At 41.9% G+C, this 20069-nt stretch overlaps 1 protein-coding gene across 1 annotated transcript in view; it reads right to left on the bottom strand.

Moving 5' to 3' along the window:
- Window positions 1–1398: 1398 nt before the first annotated feature.
- Window positions 1399–20069, bottom strand: part of STK31 (serine/threonine kinase 31) — a 60262-nt gene continuing 41591 nt past the window's right edge. The window contains exons 17-24 of the mRNA XM_038769525.1: window positions 19869–19949; window positions 18301–18426; window positions 17335–17460; window positions 17007–17093; window positions 16064–16213; window positions 14076–14201; window positions 6434–6502; window positions 1399–1754 (exon numbers count right to left, since the gene is read on the bottom strand). Coding sequence (XP_038625453.1) covers window positions 1527–1754; window positions 6434–6502; window positions 14076–14201; window positions 16064–16213; window positions 17007–17093; window positions 17335–17460; window positions 18301–18426; window positions 19869–19949 — 993 coding nt within the window. The 3' untranslated portion in view covers window positions 1399–1526. The remainder of the gene's footprint in view (window positions 1755–6433; window positions 6503–14075; window positions 14202–16063; window positions 16214–17006; window positions 17094–17334; window positions 17461–18300; window positions 18427–19868; window positions 19950–20069) is intronic.

Raw genomic sequence — 20069 nt, 5'->3', positions numbered from 1 at the left:
ACAGGATCCTCCCATGCAGGTAGGCAAGATGGATTCCCCTGTCCTAGATCTCCGTGTACTTTGAACCCAGATCCCTGTAAGCTCCTGGCCCAGTTGTGTTGTCCACCTCCTGGAGCAAGCCCTGGTGGAACAGAATCCTGGTCCCAGGGACCCACTATTTTAAATGAGGCAGTGGTGACTTGGCTATTCACCCCACTCCCAGCCCCATATTACTTGTGTACATATTCCTAATAGTCTGCCATTTCCCTTAGGTGTAATTTATTTAACTGTCCAACATCCCCTCTAGACTGTGCATTCCTTGCGGGCGGGGATCAAGTCTCTACCCACACTATTGGATTGCACTTTCCCGAATGCTTACTACACTGCTCTGAACACTAAGTGCTCAATAAATACCACTGATTGATAGATTGGCAGCAGATGTGAGGATTTCTTCCACCATTTATTACTACCCCTTATGTGGTGGCTAGGCATATATGTGTATGTATATTCAGCTATTTTTATGGGTTTTATGGACATGACCAATTGTATCTCATTTTTAGGGACTGTCCAGGAATTTATGAATTTATGTCCAGGAGTTGTCTACGCTGCCATAAACTCTTATAACTCAAAACGCTTTCCAAAATGATCAGCGTTGACTGGTAAAGGCGGAGATGGTGTCGAAATAGAAAGACTTCTGAACAGGAAAAGAAAAAAAATTACGAAGCCAAATAATCAAGGACCCAAGCATTTGCAAAGACAACTTAAGCCCAACCTCATCCCTTCAAGTGATCCTGTACACTTCACTGGGAAGTGACTTTCTACTTTCGCTAAAATCTTCTCTGCAGATTCTGGTTTCAAACCTGGCTCAAGAGCAGCATCACTAGTCAAGAGCAACATCTGGTGGCAAGGGATATTTTTACCAGAATTTTGGGTCGCTCCGGATAATAATAATAATAATAATAATAATAATAATAATAATAATGGTATTTGTTAAGCGCTTACTATGTGCAAAGCACTGTTCTAAGCGCTGCGGAGGTTACAAGGTGATCAGGTTGTCCCACGGGGGGCTCACAGTTTTAATCCTCATTTTACAGATGAGGGAACTGAGGCACAGAGAAGTTAAGTGACTTGCCCTAAGTCACACAGCCGGTATTTGAACCCATGACCTCCGACTCCAAAGCCCGTGCTCTTTCCACTGAGCCAGATCCATTTCCAACCTCTCCATCTTCTTAAAACTGTCAATGTTATTCACTTTTATGAACATTAGTCATCCTACAGTGAACCCTCTGCACGTTCTACTTTGAATCCAGTCCCAGCCCAGGACCCTAATTAAAAAATTCTCTGTGAGGAATTTCAGTAGGCAGAACTAAAACTTACCGAAAAAAACACAGTAGACTGTTTTGCTTATCCAAACATGTCTTTATCTCTACAGCACTAATAACTAAGGATAGCAATCCTTTCTGGAACTCGATCCGCTTTCCACTTCCTTTTAGTAACCTTAACACATTCTAAACAAATGAAAAAGAAACTTGAGGTTCACGGGAAGATTAGGCCCTACTGATTGGAACAGCTTTCTCATTCTTTGCCTTTCCATCGCAAGGTTGAGGAGGTTTCTCTTCAGGCTCCTTTTCCTCGTCGCATAGAGAACCTTTCTTTGAGTCTGGACTCACCGTCATCTTAAGGTGCAAGAAGCACTCGGCACTGAGGACCTGCTCGGCTGTCACTGAATTTCTACTGCAAATCAAGCTGGATAGCAGGGACTTGACACCATCATCCTGAATGGAAGAAAATGACCATGTAACAGAGAAATGATGCAGTCCCTAGGAGAGGAGATCTACTATTTAAATCGTTCAACCACTACCTTACAGCAGAATTATTAATAATAATAATGACGGTATTTGCTAAGTGCTTACAATGTGCCAAGCACTGTTGCAAACACAAACTCCTTGGACTATCTCAACTACTTTTTCCTCTTTAAGTATAAACACTTTCACGCTAAATGAGCACAGATATTCTATGATAATATTCTTCGACATAAAAGAGCTAAGAAAATAATTGACTTAGTTTTCAAAGGCTAAGATGTGTTGGTACTCACGGAAGGTCAAATACTATTTCAGCACTGATCAGAAATCTTTTTTTAAAAAAAAAAAAGATAAGAAATGCAACACAAACCCTGAAAATGTAACACAAGAGATGCAATATGGCCTAGTGGAAAAGAGTTTGGGTCTGGGAGTTAGAGGATCTGAGTTCTATTCCCAGTTCTGCCATTTGCCCACTGAGTGACCCTGGGTCAGTTCACTTCTCTCTGCCCTAGTCTTCTCATCTGTAAAATGAGAATTAAATAGCTGTTCTCCTCCTACTTAGATACTAAGAGTCCCATGTGGTACAAGTACTTGTGTCCAACCTGATTACCTCGTATCTACCCCAGCGTTTAGCAAGGGGCTTAACACAAAGTGAGCACTTAACACAATTAATATTACTGTTACTATTAAGACACTGAAGAGTTTGGCAAAAAAAAATGACTTCATAACAAAACGAAGTAAGGAAACAGCATGACCTAGTGGATAGAGCACAAGCCTAGGGATCAGAAGGCCCTGAGTTCTAATTCCGGCTCCACCACTGTCTGCTGTGTGACGCTGGGCAAGTCGCTTAACTTCTCTGTGTCTCAGTTACCTCACCTGTGAAAATAGGGATTAAGACTGTGAGCCCCATGTGGGACATGTGGTTCCCTTTTAGATAGATGATACAGATTATGAGTGGCTAACTACTCTAAACCCAATGTTCTGAATTGTTCTCTGAATTTAAAGAATAATTCTCATCAGTTTTCTGGGAAAGATCTCGCAAACAGGCACTTCAGATGAATCACAAGTAAAATGTTATGTATAGCAGGCTAAAGATTCATCTGGAAAGCTCCAAAAGAACAGTATGTAGACTTACCAATATCTACAGATGTAAATGAAGAAGATACTTTCAATCAATCAGTGGTATTTATTGAGCACTTACTGTGTGCACAACACTTTATTAAGCTCCTGGGAATACACTGGGGAGATACAATCCCTCCCCACACGGAGCTGACAGACTAAAAAGGGGAGACTTACATTAGCATTCCCAGATTGTATAATAAGGTGGCTATAACCTGGGATTTACCTGTAGGCTAAAAGAAATAAATAAATAACAGAAAAATATTGGTCTATAATTAAAAAAAAACACCCTCAAAACTTCTGAAGGTTACTGAAGTGGAAGGAGTGGCTCGAGTGGCTCTGATTTAGGAAGATTATGGGTCACTTTAAAAAGCACAATCTTCTATTCAGGGGCAGCGGTATTGTAAAAAAGAAAAAAAAAATTCTGGGAAAAGAGAACAAAAATGTCAGGCCCTGCCCAATCCACGTGAAATGAGAACAGAGTTGATTCCCTTCATGGAAGCAGCTCAACCAGAGAATTCTCAGGTCGTGTCCCAAACGACCCGGTTGGGCTCTACACCTGAAGTAAACCAGGTAAATCCTCAGTCCAACATTTCCCACTTGGACTATGCAATTTTCAAAAAGGTAGAAAAAGTTACAATAAAGTATTTCTTTCACAGGGTACCTTAATTTACACTTTCACAAAAAACTAATAAGCACTGGACTTCAAAAGAAACACATGGTGATGACAGCATATAACAGCCCATATCCTCGTGAGCAGATTTCTTTGTTGAATCTTATTTAAATTAACACCTAAAGCATGTAGTTCATTTTGTTCTGGAACTCTGTTAATGAGCTTTATCACTTATTATAGGCAGTCACTTCATTCCACTCACCCCAAAACAAACCAAAATGCAGGCTTGGGCTGCATTTAGTTTCCCGTGACCTGTAATAAACTACTTGGACACAGTTCTTTTTAAAATCAGAAGGCGTTTCTTAAAAGCTTTTCTTTTAAGTTTTTAAGAAATCGATACTAAATTCATTTTAGAAATTTTATTGGGCCTGGCCAGCTTCCATTTTGACACTGAGGGACTAAAGCAGAAACACACTCTTCATCTGCACTAGAAAGATCTGTATTTCTTTTTCTTATGGTATTTGTTAAGTGCTATGTGTCAGGCACTGTACTAAGCACTGGGGTAGATAAAAGCTAGTCAGGTTGGACAAAGTCCATATCTCACATGGGACTCACAGTTTTCATCCCCATTTTACAGACAAGGTAATGGGGAAGTTAAGTGACTTGCCCAAGGTCACACAGCTGACAAGTGGCAGAGCCTGGTCCTTCTGACCCCTAGGCCTGTGCTCTTTCCACTAGCCCATGTTGTTTCCTGACAAAAAAGGAATAAAGGTTTTGAAGGATGCATCTGAGGAACAAACAATCATCCTACAACATTTACTGAGAGCTTAACTATATGCAGAAGCACAACACAACAGTGAGCAGAATATGTTCCCTTACCACAATGAGTTTACTTAGACTAGTTTTCTATCTTGCTGGCCACTTTCATTACCGTTCCAGTCATTTTGTTCACATCCCATTAATAGGATCTTAGTGGTTAAAGAATCTTTAATATTAAAAAGCAATGTCAAGAGGAACTGTACTAAATGGGTTCTGTACTTTTGCAATAATCACTAAATATGAAGAGGAATATTGACACCCTCTACAAATGCTACCTCCTTCCGTAAGGTCAGCTAAAACAGTTTGCTACAGTTTGTTATCAGTACCCAAATGATAATACACTGTAACTTCCATAGAGGCAGAAGGTGGATGATTTATGTGGAGGAGAAGTATCGACTTTTTAATAGAAAACCAACCTGATAAGTAAACTCACTGTGGGCAGGGAACCTAGATCAACACACTACCCTTTCTCCACCCCCAACTCAGATTTCTTTGTCACCTTCCAACGGAGGGATGGCTCCTCCTGACTTGCTTGCCTCCTATCCGGTTATCCCCACCGCTGATTCTGCTAGTCAAAGAGATTTCCACTGTGCAAACCTACCAGAGAGTAAACCTGCCCTACCCCTTTCCTTCTTACTCCGCACCCCCTCGCCCTGCTCCCCCCAGGTCCCAGCCCATGACTGCCTGCCCTTGAAAAGAGGTCACGAATTCTCTGCCCTTCTTTTCAAAGCCACCCCCACCACCTTCTCCCTCCATGCACCTCTCCGTCCACACACAGCTTTCCTATTATTTGAACATTTTATTTTCTAAACCAAATCAAGGGTGGTGATAGTTACTTCTCCACTGACTTCCGCTGTCATTCATTCATTCATTTATTCAATCTCATTTATTGAGTGTTTACTGTGTGCAGAGCACTGAACTAAGCACTTGGGAGAGTGAAATATAAGGGTAAACAGATACATTCCTTGCCCACGCTGCCATCTGTCCTCTCTCTATCCCACTCCGGTCTGACCACCTGCCTCCCTGACTCTATAGTCCTAGAAACACCACTGTTAAAAAACAAAAAATATCCAAGGATAGAAAACTCAGGAAGGTGAGGAGCACAAGTCTACAGAGACATGTAATGGGGGCGGAGGATGCCACAGAAAGGGAACTGTGGAGGGTGGGGTTTGGAGAAGAGGGGTATAGAGGGTTGTGACCATGTTTCCCTACTCGGATCTCCACGGGAAAGAGGTTGTGTACTTCACACTTTGTCCAACCACACCCCTGTGTGTTTTTAGACCAAGAGGAGGCAGCAGCACCCTCATTCTAAAAATAGTGCCTGGCACAAGCTGAAGAACAAGCGTACACACAAGAAAATTGGGAAAGGGAAGCCAGGGACGAGGAGTACAGTTCCCGCCATCCCCACCTGCCAAAGATGGTGTCTCGAGTAGTGGAGCAGTGGTCCACTCCTCCACTAAACAACTAGTCTTGATTCTCGACCTCGTGAGAAAATGAAAAGATTTAAACTCAAGTTTATTCAACTAACTAATCAGTAACAGAGATCATAATCACTGCCCAGGCCTAGTCCAAAAGCCATCCGTCCCATCAGACTATAGCTGCTATTGTACTCTATTGTACCAATTCTACCGTACTCTCCCAAGTGTTCTGCCCACAGTCCGATCTCAATAAATATGATTAATTCGAGGCTTTAATACACACCACTACACTAAAATAAATTTAAATCACAACTTGAAGTGAGGAAAAATAGTTTAAGAAGGAGCTCAAAGAGAATGTTAGGTGGGTATTTAAACCTTATTGTCAGTGGGTCACCCACTGAAATCTCTCCTGCTACTTCCACATGCATAGCTTTTCCACTGTCAGCCACTTAGATTATTATTCAGAATTTCATTCCAGGGGACTGATTTGAAACCCACTGAAAAAAGGAAAGCAATGATCTAAATGGATCTATCAAGTGTCTGACTGAAGTTCTGTCATTTCCCATTTTTCTGAAGAGCATTTAAGGAAAGTGACAGGCTTTTTCAGGCAAACATTTGCTTGATCTGCTCAAAGAATCTTCCTCCTCTTCTATGCCTGCTGTTCGAACAAGGAATACACCTACCAGGTGAAGTTCATCCACTTCGGGGACCCCGTCCTCATTGGTTTCAAATTTTTCATTCTGGGCACAAAGCTGGAAAACAGATAAAGTTAAGTAAATTATCCATGTCATCTTATTCACAGACACAACTGTGATTCTTTGATTCAGTTACAGCCCAATCTTTGGTTCACAAGGAGAAAGGAATTCTTTCAAGAGGCTGCGACGTTACTTACAAATAGTTGTCCTGGAAGGAAGTGTGTCAAATCATCGTTTTGTAGGGTTAACTGTAAGCCTCTGGCCAAAGGGCAACAAAAGTTTGGTAACTATGAGATTAGTAAAAGCCAGTTTAAAAAAAAAAACTCCAGCCCATAATCTTCCCAGAGATGGATTGTCAGGTCGGTCAGGTTTTCAGGATACTTGGATGTTTGGGGTGGCTCAAGCCTCTTTCCTCACGGCACTAGTCAGCTCCAGAATACTCCCGGCAGAGAAGCAACGTGGCTCAGTGGAAAGAGCCCGGGCTTTGGAGTCAGAGGTCATGGGTTCAAATCCCGGCTCCGCCAATTGTCAGCTGTGTGACTTTGGGCAAGCCACTTAACTTCTCTATGCCTCAGTTCCCTCATCTGTGAAGTGGGGATTAAGACTGTGAGCCCCACATGGGACAACCTGATCAACTTGTAAGCTCTCCGGCGCTTAGAACAGTGCTTTGCACCGTGTAAGCGCTTAATAAATGCTATCATTAACTGGCTCTCCATCTCCACTCCCCATCCCGCTCCCTCCTCCTGGCCCATCGACTGAGATGATCCAAAACTTTCAAGAGATTCTTCGGTTCTGTGGAGGGGAGGAGCCCAGCCTGAAGGGATCCCTGGCACTCTGGATGATCATCAATGGTATTTATTGAGTGCTTCCTATGAAGAGACACCAGAGAGTTCCCAAAGCCTTCCTGAAGGTCAGTGCTCCATCACGTTATAAGAAAGGCCGAACTCTAATGCTGGGATTCACGGGACTGCTTGCTCCACGGAAACTGAAGCAAGAGGTTTAGTGCTGCCTCTTCCCCTAATTTTAACTCAGAAACGTTTGGCTTTCTAGATCACTAAGTGGTGTCTTAATGGCTGAGAGAGCTAGAACATCTGCCCAAAGGAGGTAATTTACCCCCATTTCTGCATGCTATTACACCTCTTTTCATCTTAAAAATGAGTAACTTGTATCAAGTTGAGAAGCAGCATGACTTAGTGGAAGGAGCCTGAACCTGGGACCTCATAATCGCTGTGTGACCTTGAGCGAGTCACTTCACTTCTCTGTGCTTCGATTCCCTCATCTGTAAAATGGAAATCAAGACTGTGGACCCCATTGTGTGACATGGACTGTGTCTGACCTGACTAGCTTGTATCTATCCTAGCATATGGTCCAGAGCCCAGAACGCTAAATACCACTTAAAAAAAAACTTTAGCCATTTTCTGAATCTAAATACTACTACGTAAATGTGTTTCCTTGGAAATGTCAGCAAAGTCAGTCACTGCCTTTTCTGTATTAAGTTGTAAATTATTACAGGTACAAAGATTCCAGTCCTGGGCTAGTTTTAAACTGGAAAAAGTCTTGTCACAGCGAGGTTCTCTTTATCTAGCAGAGTCTTGGCTCCCCACAAGTCACCCCTCGAACCCTGAACATTTAAACAGAAGTGGGCTGTCTGTAACATGGGAGCGCGTGGACTCTAAGCCCCTTCTGTATGAAAAACAGATCTTGCTGTAACACTGATTTTCTTTGTCTTGCCTTTTCTCAGAACAAAACCCCTGTGAAAGTAAGAGAAGCTTCTACACAAAATGACAATCTATAACTACGTTTTTGGTTTACATATTTACGTATTTGGTTTACATATTTATAATAATAATAATGATGATGATGGAATTTGTTAAGCACTCACTATGTGCGAAGCACTGTTCTAAGCACTGGGGGAATACAAGGTGATCAGGATGTCCCACGTGGGGCTCACAGTCTTAATCCCCATTTTACAGATGAGGGAACTGAGGCTCAGAGAAGTTAAGTGACTTGCCCAAAGTCACACAGCTGCCAAGTGGAGGGGCAGGAATTAGAACAAACACCCTCTGACTCCCAAGCCTGTGCTCTTTCCACGGAGCTGCGTTTCACGGATCTCTGCATGGTATCCGAATTAGCCAAAGAATAATCTACCTTCTAAAAAACATTCACGACACTTTCACCTTAAACTTTACTTTCTTCTCACCGTGTTAGGCTGAATTGTGATGAAAAAGTATCAAAATACAAAAAACCAAGAAGGAGAAGATACCCCACAGAAATAATAGTCAATTCAAAGATAAACAGGTGTTAGAAGGGTAATTTATGAGAAAGATAGTTTCTTTAATCTCTTTTTTCCATCATTCTTTCTGGCCCTTTGTAGACAAATGGAATGCAGTATTTGTCAAGAATATTAAAACATTTTAAAATGGGAAGGGCATACCAGTTGTTGAGAATGGAAAATTTATGGTCCTGGAATCAAACACTGGTGTTTTACACCAATTTTACAGATAAAACAGTTTCCCCTCTTATGTACTGTATACTGCTTTTAAAAAGAGAATTAAAGGAAAACTGGTAAATTTATGCACTTTGTTCATGTAGAACCAACTATTATTTTAATTCTCCATTATTTTATTATTATATAAAATTATATAATATATAATTATATATTATATAATTTATTATTATATTATTTTAATTCTCTTAATTCTGAAGATACCAATTCAATTAACCTTATACTCAGTGGTGGCTACAAACTAAAACACTCCCTTCAGTATCTGGAACATTTACTAAACAGCAAACAAATTCATTTTTGCAAAAAGTAGATTAATTTGTTTCAGAAGGAAAAGAAAACAGAGCTAAATATTTTTAAACCAGCATCACCAATTCCTAGAATTAAATGCAAATTGGTACAGAAAGCTGAGGAAAACCTCTGATTTAAATATTAATCAGGCTACGAATCAAATCAGAATAGTGCCGAGTCCGTTTTAGAGCAAAGCCTTCCACTGCCGTACTGTCTTACAGCAAATAGCCATCTCCTTACACCAATGAAACAACACGAGCCTTTCACCCCCAGTAATAACAATAATAATAATAATAATAATAATAATAATAATAATAGTAATTTTGGTGCTTGTTAAGCACTTACTATGTGCCAGGCACTGTACTAAGCGCTGGGGTCGATACAAGTAAATCAGATTGGACAGAGTCCCTGCCCCAATTGGGGCTCACAGTCTCAATCCCCATTTTACAAATGAGGTAACTGAGGCACAGAGAAGTGAAGTGGCTGGCCCGAGGTCACACAGTAGACATGTGGTGCAGTCAGGATTTGAACCCATGACCTTCTGACTGCCAGGGCCGTGCTCTATTCCCTACACCTTGGATGAACCAAGCTGAGTGAGGAATCCTACACAGACCAAAGTAGAAAGCTTTCCCCTTTTTTTAAAATCTGAACTGTAAAACAAAAATGACATTTTCCCCATCCCAAAACTAGGACAGCCCAAATGGATGGATGATGATGATGATTATTATTATTATGGTATTTGTTCAGCGCTTACTATGTGCCAAGCACTGCGCTAAATGCTGGGGCAGATACAAATTGATTAGGTTGGACACAGTCTTTCGTCCCACTTTGGTCTCACAGTCTAAGTGTAGGAGGGAGAACAGTTTCCATTTTACAGTTGAGGAAACTGAGAAACACAGAAGTTAAATGACTTGCCCAAGGTCATGCAGCAAGGAATTGGTAGGGCTGGGATTAAAAAACAGGTCCTCTGATCCCCAGGCCCATGCTCCCTCCACTGGGCACACAGTTCATTCAATCGTATTTATTGAGCGCTTACTGTATGCAGAGCACTGTACTAAGCGCTTAATGTTTCTCTTTCAAGACATACTTGAGGATGAAAAGCTTACCAAAAAAATTAGAGGGGGGAAAAAAACCTTCCAAAATGAAGGTTCTTTTTTGGCAGATGGCAGCAGGGGCGGGCGGTCTGGATGCGGGGGAGGAAAAAGGGGAATTTTTTTAGGTCTGTTTTCTTCAAGAATCTATTCTACAACCAGGCTTGTACTCATTATGGGGAATCATGTTTGGTATCGATCCTACTGTGCTGACTGATTCTACTGGAAAAATCCCTCCTCTGTTGAGGGCCTCAACAGCGGAAGGAGGGGCCTGCAATGCAGGTGGAGGAAAATATTTCCATACTGGAAATTCCCTAACTGGTGGATATTCCAACAACAAAGAGACTGGGTCGGAGGGCAGAGCAAAGGACGTCTACAGAGAAGCAGCGTGGCGCAGTGGAAAGAGCTCGGGCTTTGGAGTTAGAGGTCATGGGTTCAAATCCCGGCTCCACCAACTGTCAGCTGGGTGACTTTGGGCAAGTCACTTAACTTCTCTGGGCCTCAGTTACCGCATCTGCAAAATAGGGATTAAGACTGTGAGCCCCCCATGGGACAACCTGATCACCTTGTAACCTTCCCAGCGCTTAGTACGGTGCTTTGCACATAGTAAGCGCTTAATAAATGCCATCGTTATAGGAAACCAAGGCACTTTCATGTCTCTGCAATGAGCCAGAAGGGGAGGGACTGGTTGGGAACATATTCAATCTGGAAAGTACATCCCAGACAATTTTCTGGACTTGAACAGCATTCTCCCCAGTGAGAGAACTGGTTCACTAAACTAGGTTCCAAAATTATATGCAACTGGACTAATAAACTCCACAGGCACTTATTGAGACTCCTTTGACCTATTACTTTGCCGCAGTTTCATCTACAGTGACATACAATTGTAGTTTAACACGGCAGAGTACTTTGATTACAGAACGCAAAAAGGAAAAAAAACTCGTAACTGAATTCAAATAAACTATCAGGAAAGCAAAACGTAATTAGATAAATTGAAACTTTTCCATATATCCCACGACTATTTCCATCCTTTCAAGAAGACACATTTAAAAAAAAAAAAAAAACACACATCGAGAATTGCAGTGACCAAGGATGCAAAAACTGGATTTCTGTGGGGGCAAACGTTGAGCAGCAACGCCAAGCCAGGGGAGCCACCTACTGAAAAACTCCCCTCGCAGCATCCAGCCAAACACTATACGTGTACCCAATGATAGTTTATATTCCTCAAAAATGTGGCTGCACCATTGTTATCTTCCTATTAATTTATGTGCAATTAGGGTCTACTGTAGAACCACCCCCAACCTAAAAATTACACTGTATATCCCTCCTTTCAGCTCCACCCCTTTTGCCCCATTCCCATCCCTGTTTCTCGGAGCTTTCCTGTCCTCCCTCCCACGGCACACCCCAAACCAGGCTTTTTTTCCTCCCTGTCTCCTCCATCACCCTCCCCACCCCTTGATCCAGTATTTTTTTTTTGAACTTTCATCACTGCAGATAGTCAGTTCCTTCCTGACCCCTCCTCTCCTCCTTCCCGCGCTCTCTAGTTCCGAACAGTTTTTCCTCTGCCCATCCTGAACTCCTACCCACCCCTCCAATCCCAGTTGGAATGGGTAGGAACCTAAATTTAACATATTTTCTTTTTTTGGCGGGGGGAGGGCGGAACAGTCAGAACAGGGAAGAGCGGGGCTAACGGAGAAGGGGATTGGAAAGGAATTAATTTACCTGCTGTGATTGAATATAAAATTAGGAGTGGGATTTAGGGATCCTGGTGTTGACCAGGAAATAGTACAGGGTGCATCCCTGGGTTGCAAGTAGCCGGAACTCAGCACACCCCTATACAGTACTTTGCACACAGTAAGCACTCAATAAATATGACAGAACGAATATACTAAATACGCAGACAGGCTCCAAGCTATGGCAGCACAGAATCCGGAGAAGATATTTCATAATATGAGGGAGTTGTTCATAACATCAATAAAAGTCAGAGGATTTATTTCCTTAAAGATTTACAGAACTCCTTTAAGGTAAGCACACAAAGACAGGACTATTCATAATAAAACATCTCATCTGATACCTCACATCATGCCATTCTTTAAAAATAAATGATGACCTCTGCATTGAATTTTAAACAAATGCTTGGCATAAATTTCAGGCAAGGTGCCTACACAGATAAATGTATTCACCCCTTTAATCCAGGATTATAAAACGTTTTTTCACACCATCTGATTTTTTTTCACCCTGTAAATAGTATGAGGAGTCTCTTTGTGACCACTTCCTGGGAGATGTTACACTTAATTGGCAAAACTCCCAAGTACTCGCAAAAATATTAAACAGCGGCAGTATGACAGATCTGGGGACTGAAACTTTCTTCAAAGAGCTTTTATAAACCAAGGCTTCATACAGAACGCCACAAAGGAAAGAAGACTGAACTGCACTGACAGTCGGCTTTTCAAAATAAGGAGCGTGGAAAGATTTCCTCACCTGAGGTGCAAAAAGCTTAGGCCCCAGAGACTTCACTTACAGCAAAATTTCCCTACAGAACAAAGCTCTTTATTGAGGTTTGGTGGGAAAAAAAGGGCTCCTGAATCTGTTCCGGTGCAGCTGTTGATGTTGGAGCTCTTGTACCAGATGAAAGATCTCAGAAGCAGCCAGGCATTATCGCCTGCTGATTTGGGCGCTAACTGGATCGTACCGAGGAAATCATGATGTAAATGCGGAGTATGAAGGCTTGCATTCAGCCTGCCGACTTTGATTTTTAAATCCATGGTGGCCATTTGCTAACTTAAAGCAGTGCAATTTGGGAGCCTTGATTTTCGCACCTCAGAAGAAGGAAGGGCTGGCATGGACTCCGAAGAGGCATAGCCTGACACGAGGCATGCCACAGAGAGTTTGTTAGAACAAACTAGTTGGCTGGCTTACCCAGTGGAAGAATGAAAACCTCGGTAGCCTTGCGGGGAACAAAACTGTTGGTGTTCCCACTTCCCACCACATCGCAGGAATGGTGGGAGCAGGGCAATTGCTTCCTGTCTGCTAAGATTGGCCAAGCAGCTAGAGCAGGCCCTAAGCAATACAGATTCCTGATGACAAACCACAAGACAGAAGGTTGACCCTGGTACCAATAACCATTAAAGCAATAGGCCTGTTAGGTTTTACCCCCAAAAAAATTCAATTTCCTGCTGGAATCTCAGTGTCTTTCCCCTGACAGCAGGGAAATGACTGTAAGAACATAGTTTTTTTGTTTTTTTTCTAATATGAGGCATAAAACTTTGCAGTTTCTCACCGAACCAATGTTAATCATCATCAATCGTATTTATTGAGCGCTTACTATGTGCAGAGCACTGTTCTAAGCGCTTGGGAAGTACAAATTGGCAACATATAGAGACAGTCCCTACCCAACAGTGGGCTCACAGTCTAAAAGTTAATGTTTCACAGCATGGCCTAGTGGAAAGACGCCAAGCCTGGGAGTCGGATGACCTGGGTTCTAATCCCACCTCTGCCACTTGCCTGCTGTGTGACCTTGGGAAAGCCACTTAATTTCTCTGGGCCTCAGTTTCCTCATCTATTCTCCCACCTACTTACAACTGGAGCCCCAAGTGGGACCTGATGATCTTGTATCTACCCCAGCATTTAGTACGGTGCTTGGCGAATTGTAAGCACGTAACAAATACCATCATTGTTATTGTTATTATCATCATCATATAAGATACCTACATACTGAAAACGACTTCAATAAGAAATAACATACCCACAGAAAAAGACAACCATAGGCATACATGTCTGAAGATGGAGAAGCTGGCTGTCCCAGTTTTAATTCTGGAGCAATCAAGTTCATTCCACCAACTACCATGGAATTCATAGAGGCACGTTGATTCTATATGGCAAAGAAAAGAGCTGATTTAAAAATCACATTCAGAACATTTTTTTAAAAGACTCACAGTAATGGGAATATTTTCTATTCATAATTAAGCAAAGCAACAGAGTCTAAAAATTCTAGTAAACGTATTTAGATCTTAACAGCACATCATGCTTGCTCTATACATTTTGACCCTTTTAGAAAATCATCCTAATGATGTAATACTAAATCAATTCTAGAAAATTGCAAGTATATTTTACTTCCTGTGTTTTCTGCCCTTGTTTTAAATGTTTACTTTTCCCATATTTCATAATTAAGCTCAATAGTCTATTGTACAGCAAGTTTCATCAGAGCTAGTCACCTCTTTTGTGGAACACAGATTTACAATATTTTCACATTACGTGAATTAATAATGATGGTATCTGTTAAAGCACTTTTTATTTGCCAAGCACTGTTCTAAGCTCTAGGGTAGATATAAGGTCATCAGGTTGTCCCAAGTGTTGCTCCCAGTCTTCATCCCCATTTTACAGATGAGGTCACTGAGGCACAGAGAAGTGAAGCAACTTGCCCAAGGTCACACAGCAGATGAGTGGCGGAGTCGGGATTAGAACCCACAACCTCCGAGTCCCAAGCCGGTGCTCTCGCCACTAAGCAACACTGCTTCTCATTACAGGTGCCCAGTCCATGGCAGCGTTAAGGGTGATCACCCCCAAAAGTCTTTTGAGTTAGACTCCCCAACTTGCTCACCCCTGGTCATGGGAGAGACTCAAGAGTTTCCAATCAGGGCGGACGGGACTCGAGATGCAGGCCTATTCCTTCCCAGTCCTCCTCCCCGTTAAAATCCCTGCCCTGTGCTCAAAGTGAAAAGTTGGTATGTTAGCAAAAAGATGCCTTTTGGCTGAAAAGAATGTCAAAGATAATCCTCTGACACTTAGGAATTTCTACTCACACATAGAAAACCTCCAAGTATTTGATATTTGCACAGCTAGTTAACCATGTCATTATACTTGTGTTTTTCATCACTTTACATAAATATTCATTGTTTTGAAGGTGTATGACCTAGTGAAAAGAGCACAGGTCTGGGAGTTAGAGACTTGTCTGCTGTGTGTTCTTGGGCAAGTTACTTCACTTCTCTGTGCCTCTGTTTCCTCACCTGCAAAATGGGGGTTCAAAACCTGTTCTCCCTCCTACTCAGATTGTGAGCCCCATTTGTGGGACAGGGACTGTGTCTGACCTGATAAACTTGTATCTACCCCTAGGGCACTGAACTCACACAAAATAAGCACTGAACAAAATACCATAATTATTATTTTCTGAACCCAAAATCCAGTTTACATTATTTTCTAAGAGAAACTACACTTTGTTTAGTGCTTTTTTGCTTCACCCTCTATCTTCATGGAACCAAGTAAACAGGATTACAGCAATGAAATCTGTAGAGAGTTTGGCCCCAGTCACATATAGTGCAGACTCTGCCTCTTCAATGTACTGGAGCCCACTGTCTAAGCAGACAGCTTGCTTTAGTAAATAGTTAACAGAGCAGCCCCTCCACCTAAATACAAGTCTATGACTTTTAACCCAGAAACTCCCTGAACCTAAAAGCATCTAGGTAACCAGGAAGGAATATGCGAAAGATTGTGCCGAACTGACCACAGACTTACTCACAGCAAGAGCAGTTAGAACCCATAACGAGAAATCAGGCCCTGACCTAAAGCATGCCAAGTTCTTTTAACTAGAAGCATTACTTTATAACCACTGTCTACGAAAGCCCAAAGTGCAATTCTCCTTGTTCTTTACAAGGTGTCCAAGTTTTACCCGCAAAAAGTCGTGCTGAAAAAGGTCATTTAAAAGAAAAAAATCCTAATGTTCGATTTTGGTTTTACCACTGATTTGGTGAAGTCAAAATCTCCCACGACTCCTTGCTCGCGGTTCAAAGCAAATACATTGTTCTGATGCAGCGCTCCATGGACAATGTTTGCCTTGTGCAGAGTATGAAGACCACAAGCGACCCCTCTCATCACTTTTAAAACTTCCTAGAGTTGAAAAATACACAAATACAAATCAGAGAGTGTTCCAGTTTTTCTAACACCTGTATATTATTTTTGCTTCTCAATCCCCTGCGTCCAAAACCCCCAAACTTGACCTCTATTAATTCCCAAAATCTGGTCAGTAGCAATGAATTCTTAGTTCCACCTGAAAAAGATGTTCAACCCAGACTCTATAATTGATGACATCATCTGTCTGCCTTATTGTTACAATGCAATGAAAAGATACCCCAAGAACTACACCCTAGAAACACTGAACAAGTAGGGCTTTTACAATCCTAGTCACTTAGGAGAAACTGAAAGTGACGTGATTATATTACTAGATAGAACAGAAAATAAGGGTATAGATTGCAAGTTTAGTGCTTAAAGGAGCAAGGCGGCCTGTTGTTAACCCCGGCCTTGCTGCCTGGTGAGGCCCCTCTTGTGAGGCCCCCGTGGGACAACCTGATCACCTTGTAACCCCCCAGCACTTAGAACAGTGCTTTGCACATAGTAAGTGCTTAATAAATGCCATTATTATTATTATTATGGCAGGATGAAATGGGCCCTGGGAAACAATGTTTCCAGTGGCTGGATTGGGGTGAGAAGAACAGAACAATTTTAAGGGTGGAACTCCTACATAAGACTTTCACTTTCCCAACACTCTCCTTCCCCAACCCCCACTCACTGCCAGTAATGTTTCTCTACTCTGGCTCCCCCAAAAAAGGTGCTCAAAACATCCCTGGTTTAGATTATTCAGAGAGAGAATCTCATCGAAACCGTAACAAGCTCCAAGACTTACTTCTGAAGTTAAAGGGGCACTGGACTGAATCACACTTAGACTTGCTTCGGGATAATATGGAATGATCAGATAAGCCAAAGGATCAGACTGCGAACCAAGAATAGATTCATACATAGTAAAAGTCAAGGTCATTCAATTACATTTGTAAAGTCACAATGTTCCCATATACTCTAACTAGGTGTTAGTTAAAAGAAATGACTAGGTAGAGTAGTATGTGATTTGGCCATTTTTAAACTGAGGAAAATCCTTCCTCTGTTCGAAAGAGTAAAAGAAAATAATCTTCCCCTGAAATCCATAAGGGCCACAGTGCGCAAAGAAAGAACCTTACCTTACACAAAAACAGGAATTTCAATGGCAATAATCCAGATTCCTCCTTAGCCTCTTTCCAAGCTCTGTGATACCTGGCTGCTCTTTTTATTATCTTTGGCTCTGTCTCAACATCTATCGGATAGGCCTAGAATCCAAACACAAAGTCTCAAGCTAGTTCATTTTTCAACCCGACACCAAGAACCACCACTGGAGCTGCTGAGAGCTTCCCTCCATTCTCCCAAAACAGCTCTTTTTCCAGAAAGAAGACGAAAACTGCTCTGTACTGTACTCAACCTTAGGAACACGACCAGAAGCAAAGACAGACATCCACTCTGGACAAGAATTTTTGGGGTGGGGGCAGATGTGGTTGGAGGCCTCCTGGAGATCTTCTATATGGCCAACATGGCCAAAAACCCACATTCTGAGAAATACTGTATCAAATGAACATATGAAGGAAAACCCAATGCCTCACTATGAGTTTTTAACATTCAGGTATCTAATTCCAACTGATTTTTAAATAAGTGCATCCCCAGCTTTCAATTAATTTATAGTTCTGTAGAACACTCCAAAATAGGAGATTATCAGTTCTACCCACAGAATACTCCTCTTCCTAATGAAGTTTGTTATCCAGCCCAAATTAGCTTCCTGTTTAATAAAGATTGGAAGGGATGGCTCAGAATGGTTCGGCTAAGCAAAATCAGAGGGGAATTTGAAGAGAAAGAGAACAATCAAGTGGGGAAAGAACTGAGATTTAAACTATCAGAAACAACAAGATATAGAAAATTATCCAGAATACAAATGTTTATCTTCTGCTGCCTTTAAAGAAAAGGAAGGAAAATGTAAAAAGTAGAGGAACAATACTCTGGTTTTTTCCTGTCCTGGGGTGGCACCATTAACAGTCATCTCTCCTTACAACTTGACTTTTTTTAAGTTGCTGGATAGCTGAGAAAATTTGAAACATAAATTCAAGGGCTAAACCACTTACCTTTAGGAGGACCTTCTGCCCATCCACTTGGGAACACACTAAAGGACGTTTGCTGCTGAGCTTCCTCATGGGGTGAGTGTCTAGAAGGTCTCGTTCCAGGCTAAGAGTCAGAAGCCCACTGGAGTTCTGAACCACGCACATTGATTGAATCATTGAAGCAAGAAAAGAACAGAAATAAACAAATCACATCTCTCCACTCCTCAAAAACCTCCCATCCATGGTCGCCAGTCCATCTCCGGGTCAAACAGAAACTAATTATCAAAGGCTTTAAGGCACTCTATCAGCTCTCCTCCTCCTCCTTTACCTACATTATTTCCCACTACAATCCCACCCACACACTCAGCTCCTCTAACCGATTCGCTGAACCTCAATCTTGTCACACTGCCGACTCATTGCCCTTCTCCTTCCTCTGACCTGGAACTCCTTCCCGCTTCATATCGGATAACTCTGCCCAGTTTCAAAGCCCTACTAAAACCATATCTTCTCCAAGGGGTCTTCCCTAATCCCTCATTTCCCCACCTTATTCATACTCCCTTCTGCATCACCTATATGCACTTGGGTCTGTATCCCTTACAGACTTTTGACACTCACCCCACCCTCAGTCCCATAGCACTTATGTACACATCCTTACACTCTGCCCTTTCCCCTGTAATTTATTTTCATGTTTGTCTCCCCAACTAGACCAAACGGTCTTCAGGGGTGAGGATCATATCAACAAACTCTATTGCACTGTACTCTCCCAAGTGCTTAATACGGGGCTCCGCATATAGTAAATGCTCAATAAATACCACTGATTGACCGATACAGTACTTAGGAATTCAGACACCAGACACTTTCTGCATGTAAAACTAATTGGGGTATTTGACTATGTGCCAACAGTTTAGTACAGTGAACCTGATTTTAGGCAATCACTCTGTTGGAGATGGTGGTTTTAATCCTAAATGAGGTAGGGCTAACCAAAATACAATGGAAGACTTCATCAATTTAGCACCCTCTCTCCAACAAATAAGGAACTCATGTTCCACACATGTGGTTGATAGTTAAGAGGCACAGGATAAAGAACTGCAATTAAGAAAACAAGAGTTATGCTACTTCTAATAGTCTCTAAAATTAACTCCAAACATCAGGGGTGCTTTGGTTACTAGTTTTTTTTTTCCTTTTCAGAATAAACTTAGAAGTATGTACTCCGACATAATACTCTGTTCGCACTCTAGAAGTGCACACTCAGAAAAGCAGCATGGCCTAGTGAAAATCAGTGTGGAGAGAGACCACAGGCCTGGCAGGCAGAAGGACCTGAGTTTTAACCCCGTCTCCACCACCTGTCTGCTGTGTGACCTCGAGTGAGTCCCTTAACTTCTCTGTGCCTCAATTACCTCATCTACAAATTGGGGATTAAGACTGCGAGCCCCATATGGAACACAAACTGTGTCCGACCTCATTAGCTTGTATGCATCCCAGTGCTTAGTACGGTGCTTGGCACATAGAAAGCATTTAAATACCATAAAAAACAAAAACACTTTTCAGAATATCTGCCAATAGATTTAACCATGAGTACACCTAAAACTTACCATGTACTTGAGTATCCCTGCTTCTGGGTGCAGTAGAGGCAGCTCAGGGAATAAATTCTGCACTAGGTTGTTCAGTTTCTCCTGAAATTCCAAAACAATTCATCATTTTGGCCTAACAATATCCAACATAAGAATTACAGTGGAAAGGGAACCACTGGTAGGGAAAGATCAGCAAGAAGTAAACACTCAATAAATACCATT

This window comes from Tachyglossus aculeatus, chromosome 2 (assembly GCF_015852505.1).
Source record: "Tachyglossus aculeatus isolate mTacAcu1 chromosome 2, mTacAcu1.pri, whole genome shotgun sequence".
Taxonomy (NCBI): domain Eukaryota; kingdom Metazoa; phylum Chordata; class Mammalia; order Monotremata; family Tachyglossidae; genus Tachyglossus; species Tachyglossus aculeatus.
Note: the sequence above shows the minus strand (reverse complement) of the source record. Positions and strands in the feature narration are given on the sequence as shown.